Genomic DNA, 7,212 nt, shown 5'->3' with positions numbered 1-7,212 from the left:
GAGGCTGCTCAGCTCTTGCCCAGTTCCACATGGCAAAAAGGACGTGGGGCAACCAAATTCTACTGTTTTGCTGGTCCCTACTTCAGACCTGGGATGGCAGCAACGGATGGCGGCCTGGGCAAGACCTGGCACGGCTCAGGAGCTAGGAAGTAGCTATTAAGGTTTGGAATAAGTCTGAGATATTTCATACTACATGAGGCTTCAGACACCCCCCTACAATGTAAAACATCTCGGGACGTGGAACGATCATTAAGATGCCCGGCATCACAGGAGACAGCTTAGCAAGGAAAGCACTGGTTTGGGGGTCAGGTTAATTCCCTCCTCTGACACACATTACCTGAACAGCCTTGCAAAAGTAATTTGCAACTTTTTTCTGTCTGTCTTGGCTTTTTTTTCCTTTTTTTTTTTTTTATGACAAAGACACAGCTGGGGTGGGCTGAGGAGGGGGCAGAGGGAGCTGTAACAATGAATAACGTGCTTCTTGATACCCACGCCTCTGGGGCCCTGATCCAGGAGCACACTCTGACCACTTTGAGACGTGGTTCAGGAGCTGCATTTTCAGCACCTCCTTTCCCCAGGAGCTGGGGTGTGTAGCGTGTCTGTGACACTCACCTGCAGCAGGGCCCCAGCCCTGTCGTGGCCTGGCAAGCTGGTCGGGAGCAGAGGAGGGGGCTAAATCTCAAAATGCAGCTCTCCTGCAGCTTGTCCAGTACAGCACCAACTGGTATTTTTACCCTGGAGCAGCACTGGCACTTCCTCCTACGCCTGTGCTGCTGGGGAGCCCACCTCCCACACTGCTGCTGTTCTGGGTGCCAGACTGGTACTGGAGCATACAGGTGTGGGAGCCAGACACAACTCGGTTGCTTTCTGCATGACAAACCATAGATCAGCTTAGACTAAGGTTGCATGATACCTCTGTCCCCGAGGGTTCCTGTTTACTTAGGCTTAATTACAGAAGAGACATTAATTATCACTTCCTTACGCTGTCTGGATGCAATAGGAAAGGACTTATAAATGTTTCACCTTTAAACAGCTTGTAGCTGCCTGGAGGGATATTAATTTAGCTTTTAATGCTGATGTTTTGTTTTTCCCTCCCTGAAAGAAACCCACACAGATCTTGCAGGTTAATTGGAAGGCGCTCAGGAGAAGGATGTTTTCAGGGTTGCTCATCCTCTCCCTGCTGGTGGGGAGCACAGGGGCGTGGGGCCCGCTGAGCAGAGCAGAGCCTGCAGCAGCCAGGGACAGCACCACCTTTTTCCACCTGGCTCAGGAAGACTCTTGGGAGAACGTCAACCTTTCGGAAGAACAAGACCTGGATCACCTTGCAGCTGACCAACAGCAGTCTGACAGCTTTCCCCGTCTGCCTGCCAGAAGCCCTGGAGACCTTGGACCTCAGCGACAACCTGTTGGAGGAGGTGAAGGGCTGGGAGATGGCGAACCTCCCGCGGCTGCGCCGCCTCTGGCTGCGGCACAACCAGCTCCGGGCCATCAGCTGGGGGCCTGAAGCCCTCAGCAGTCTTCTCTCCCTGGACTTAAGCTTCAATAAGCTGTCATCTGTGCCATCGTGCCACGGCTCTGCCCTGCCGAACCTGAGGTGGTTGTCCCTGGCTGGAAACCCACTGATGGAAATCCAGCCGCTGGCTTTTTCCTGTTACCCTCAGCTACAGTTCCTGAACCTCTCTGCAACACTGCTCGGGCAGGATGAGGGCAGAGGAATTAGGGAATCTGCTTTTGCCATCAGCACGTCTCCCAGTGAGGCCACGAGCCAGCCTGGCAACACCATCAGCACGCTTGATCTGAGTGGGACCTTTCTTGAGAACAGTAAGTGTCTGGGTGTCCCCCTGTAAACATGGGGCTGGGTCAGGCTGGGGGAGCAGGAGCCGTGCTGGGACGACGGATGGCTCCCACCCTGGGCTGGAGGGGGGAACATCCCACGCTGAAGGCTGCAAAGAGCTGGTCCAGGCGTGCAGGGCACTCCAGCCAGTCCTGTAACTGCTGGGGAGGAACTCACGCAGAGCAGCCTTCCAAAGGAAGGGCAGAGAACGGTCACCACCAAACAGGACTGTTTGCCCCACTGTAGTCACCCACCTCCATCCCAGTTCCACTGTCAGCCCTGAGATTAGCTTTGAGACACACAGGAGGAAATTAATTTCTCTTTTCAGTCGAAAACTGAACACTGAAGAGTTCAGTGCTGAACTCTTTGTGTGTGGGCACAGCTACACTCTCCCTTCCACTGCTGTACTGAAGCAGCACAGAGAGAGGCTTTGTGTGAGCTGCAACCACCCAAACACTCCTGCACAGGGAGACAGTCCCTGCCCGGGGCAATCTATAGTGTGGCTTTTGCCTGCCTCGGTTTATAACTGAGGTGGGCAGATGTTAGATGCCTTGCCCCTGTGCTCTCAGCCCGGGGCAGAGCCAGGACCTCAGGGACTCCTCAAAGTAGAGTTTTCACTTCAACTCACGTTTAACAGTTACACCACCAAGTCTCCTCCATGAATTTGCCTAATCCCTCACACAGTCATGAGCTACACAATCAAGTGTAATTTAATTTAAGTGTAACTTAACGGGATGGAAAGGCACTTTTGTATAAAACCTCTCAGTTTCCTGCCTCAGCTCATTTTCTTGTGCTAGGAGAAATAAGCTATTTGCCCTTTTCACACCAGTCAGGACTTTGTAGACCTCTCCTATCTCCCCCCACTCACCACTTCACTGAACCATTGTTCATTTAATCTCACCTAATGGGAAAGCTATTCCCTATCTCTTAACAGCTTTCTTGCTCTTTTATCTCCCTTCTTTTCCTCTGCCCTACCACAGGATGACCTGCAGGTAATATTACAAAAATGTGATGGCATGGGAGTTTATACACTGGTGTATTGATTTTTGTTCTGTTCCTTTCCCAAAGAGAACAGCTGCAGAAGACTACAGAGATATTTTGTGTCTCAATGAATTCAAAACTTGTACCTAGGCAGGAATCCACAGGAATGCTCTGTTTAGGCAACAGGTATCAATCTTTTTTTCTGCTTCAGTTCAACCAGAGTGGACCAGAGACTTACCCAACCTCAAATCACTTCACCTGACAAAGATGCTACGGTTGAGAAGCCTTGATACTGACTTCTTCAAGTCCATGCCTGGTCTCCAAGAGCTGAACTGTCAAGACTCCCACTCACTGTGCTTTGTGAGGACAGAGATGTTTGACAGCGCTCCTCATCTGAGCCATCTCTCCTTTGAGAAGTGAGTTTTCTTTTTTGTTCTTCCTCAGATAATTTTGCTGACAGTTTCCTAAAAACTGCACCTTGAAAGCAGACAAAAATCCTGTCCCACTTTTAGTGTGAGAGATTAATACAGTTCCTTGTTCAGCACTAGTAGAAGTAGCAGTTTAGTCTTTATTCTAGAGGTAACACCTCAGTGTGATGCACTTAGTATGTCACACACCTGTTAATACTAAAGAAGACAAAAATCTGAAAGTGATTTATTAAAATAAGAGTAGGGAAACCTGCACACACTGCGGTCAGCATAAAGGAAAAAAATGTGGAAAGCACCTTAAAAGACTTCTATAATATAGACCTATATATGATTTCTATAATATAGACCTATATATGATTTCTATAATACAGATATTATATAATAATATCTATAATAAACATATGGGAGAACAAACCCTAGAGTACTGGCTGTGCTCTGGGTACCAGTTTTAAAAAAAATAAGACTTATTTAAGCAAAGAAAAAAAAAAAACAACAACAACCACACAACCCCAAAAAAACCCCAACAGATTCCAGCCCTCACTAGACTGCCTCATTGAATTTACACAGCACTTTACACTACCTGCGGGAAGGCCACTTCAAAGTGCTAAAATCATGACCCCAGCTTAAATCCCTGAATGGAGGTTAAAGTCAGACAAAAGAGAATCTTCTGAGCGCTCAGACTGGGAGGGTCACATTGTCACACTCTTCCTGCAGCTAGGATAGCTCAGAAACATAGAATTGTTTTAGTTAGAAAAGACCCTTAAGATCATCAAGTCCAACCACTAACCTAAGACTGCCAGCCCAACACTAAACCACGTCCCTCAGCACCTCATCTACACATCTTTTAAATATCTCCAGGGATGGTGATTCCACCACTTCTCTGGGCAGCCTATTTCAACGCCTAACAACCCTTTCAGTGAACAAGATTTTCCTAATATCATAGAATCATTTGCTAATGATTGCTTTTATCATCTTGTAGCTGTAACCTGAGTTCCTTTAATCCGTGGAATACCAATTCATCGGCCAGCATCATCATCAACTTGTCTGGAAATCCTCTCCTATGTGACTGCCAGCTCTCCTGGCTGCTCTCCAAGCCTAAGAAAATTGTGCTGCAAAAGTAAGTGAGTTCAAGGAGATAAAGCTCTTTAGACACAACTTAAATGTGCAAATTATTTGAGGACAAAACATTCAGTACCATCAAAGTTATTCAGATTCCTTGTGTTCCCTTCCACAAGAGGTAGAAATGCAAAACAAAATCCCTTTGAGGGACAAAGCAAGGCTGAATTATACTTGAATGTGAACAAATGCAATGGAAATACATGTAGAACAGTGTAAAGAGTTAATAGCTGTGGATTTCTGCTAAGGTGAGAATAGCTTCTTTTCTTCCTGTTTTGGTTCAGTTTTCTCTTATCAGCTGTAGATAAAAAAATGAACTGGCTTGGTGGTCCTGATGGGCAGCAGTGGGAGCAGGAACTGAAGACTTTGCAAGAACTTTAGCAAATTATTTCCTCCTTGCCCTTTCATTCCCCAAGCCTGCATCAGCACGGGCAGCCCAAAACCCCCTTGCAAAGTGCACCGTTTGTCACCTATTGTTTCCATGTTCTCCTGCTGTTCTACTGAATAACTACAATAAGCCCTAGTTAAAAGTACTTTGCATAGGGAGGATTTCTCTTGCTTTTGAAAGGCCACCGAGAAGATTTGTCACCCGTAGATGAGAGAGCAAGGAAGCAGATTGTTAAAATTAGATTATTTCTCATCGGGATGGGTTTAGCAGTTGCATTCTTTACAAAAACATGCGATGTCTGAGTAAAGAAAGAGCTTAGTCATTTAAAAGCACATCCCGTGTCAGCACAGCTCCAGCTGCCTAAACCAGCTGGCTTAAGGATCTTGGGGACCTGTGACATCCCTCTGCAGGCGTTCCCCTCTGAGTGTGGCATTAAAGTCTGACCCTTTACAAGTTGCCTCGAACCCCAACACAGCACGTTCACAGTCCTTGTACCAAAGGATGTTTCCTCTCTGGCAAAAGATATTCCTGCACCTTACAAAACCAAAAACCTAGTCAGCTAAACTCCCAGTGCTGTGGAAGGCCATCTGCCAAGCACAGGACTGTTGTTAGACAACCTAGTTTTGGCCTAGGTTTCATGTCTTCTTTAACATAAGGACTGTTTTTGGACAGCAGGTTGCCAATTCCAGCCCAAGCAGCCTTACATGAACCTGTAACGTTCTGATGGATGTTGTCTGTTCTAACTCGTCCCCTCTGCAGGGCTTCAGAGACTTTCTGCAACGCATCCCAGGAAGATGGGAGCAGACTTTCAACCTCTTTGTCACTGCTAGAGCTCCACAGTAAATGCCAGTCTGAGAGAAACGTGACGCTGCCCGACTGGAGCACACCCTCTCCGGAGCACGATGCCCTCAGCCCTACCAGCTACAATGCCACGGCTGCAGTGGGAACAACAGGCTCTGCTCTGCTCACCCAGGACACTCACACCAGCTCCCTAACGCAGAGGAACCCAACGGGCACGACGGCAGCCAGCCCAGCTGAGCTGCTGCTTACAAAGGCCAACAGTACCTCCCAGGAGGAGGAGGCAGTTTCTGAGCCCACGAGCAACCCCCCTTCCTTTGCATCCGTCACCACCCCCATGGATTTTGTCAGAGAGCTCTACAGTCAGTCCTCGTTTTACAGCTCCACGAGGGAAACTGGAACAGATCAGCTGAAGAGAGAGCTGAGAACAACCGACGCGACGTCTCCCCAGAAGGGCCCGTTCAGCCAGCCCACTAGTGATTATTCTACTAGAGCACGAGGAATCCCTGATGCCACTGACCATGGTGTTCACTCCTTTGCCACTCAGGCTGGGGGAGACACAGCCCAAACGAGCCTACCCCAGCTGAACTCCACAGGGACCCAGGCTCGCTCAGAGCCCCTGCCCACCAGGTCACTGATACACTTTGTGGACGACTACGACTACGACGAACACTCGACAGAAACCCCGGTGCGACTGCCGTACACCTCCTGTGACTACAACCCCTGCAGGCACCTCCAGAAGCCCTGCAGTGAACTCCAGAGGGTGTCCCAATGTTTATGTCCTGGCATGTCGAGGGAGGATGAGGTTCCAGATCCACCCAGGCTGAGAGAGGTGTCTGAAGTCACAGACAGCTCTGCACAGATACGCTGGTGTGCCCCCAATTCGGTTGTTCACACCTATGAGCTGAAGCTTCACGCCCAAGGCGACGAGGACAAACAGTTTGTCCTGGACAATATCTATTCCACAGCAAGGCAGCACACTCTGTATAACCTGTCGCCATACACCACTTACCACATCTGTGTGACTGCTTTGAACAAAGCAGGGTCAAGCCAGATGGTAAATCAGGGCATGGCAGGCAACTCGTGCACCAGATTTCAAACAAAACCCAGCTACAAGTCTGTCTTTGCTGCTCTGTCTGCAGCAAGTGGACTCCTCCTCATTGCCACCATCATTTTGTCTGTATGTCTGTGTAAGGCGTGTAAAAAGCCCCAGAGTGAGCAATACGGTACACACCTAGTCTCTTACAAGAACCCAGCATTTGATTATCCATTAAAACTACAAACCACTAATTAGCTCTAGGTGATTGTTCTACGCACTCAAAAGCTCAATGTCTCCATCACCTCGGTACGTTTTTGTGAGACTCTCAAAATGTCCTTCAACCAAACTATGAAACATCAGACTTCATCGCCCTGGTGTTTCTACAGGAGAGAAAAACATTAAAAAAGAAAAACTAATAATAAAGGTAGTCAGACAGAAAAAAGCCTTTGGACTCTTCATGTGCTAAGCAGCAGCAAACCTGGACACTAACCTTGGAAAGTTGTACCACTCATGGGTACAGCCCACTGAAAGCTGTGATCCAAGATGCATCCAGCTAAGCAAGACAGGCTCTGCTTTTATTCACAGAAATGAAGCTGAGTTTTCGATCTCTTCTAATGTCCATCTGAAG

General features: G+C 48.1%; 1 protein-coding gene across 1 annotated transcript; it reads left to right on the top strand.

Moving 5' to 3' along the window:
* Nucleotides 1-1,150: 1,150 nt before the first annotated feature.
* On the top strand, nt 1,151-6,839 carry LOC103776929 (leucine-rich repeat neuronal protein 4-like). Its single transcript, XM_008944457.1, is given in 5 exon segments — nt 1,151-1,296; nt 1,298-1,821; nt 3,027-3,231; nt 4,223-4,360; nt 5,507-6,839. Coding segments are annotated over 5 exon segments (2,346 nt in total).
* Nucleotides 6,840-7,212: the final 373 nt, after the last annotated feature.

The sequence above is a fragment of the Merops nubicus genome, unplaced genomic scaffold (assembly GCF_000691845.1).
Source record: "Merops nubicus isolate BGI_N331 unplaced genomic scaffold, ASM69184v1 scaffold24457, whole genome shotgun sequence".
Lineage (NCBI taxonomy): Eukaryota > Metazoa > Chordata > Aves > Coraciiformes > Meropidae > Merops > Merops nubicus.
This window is presented reverse-complemented; position numbering and strand designations above follow the sequence as displayed.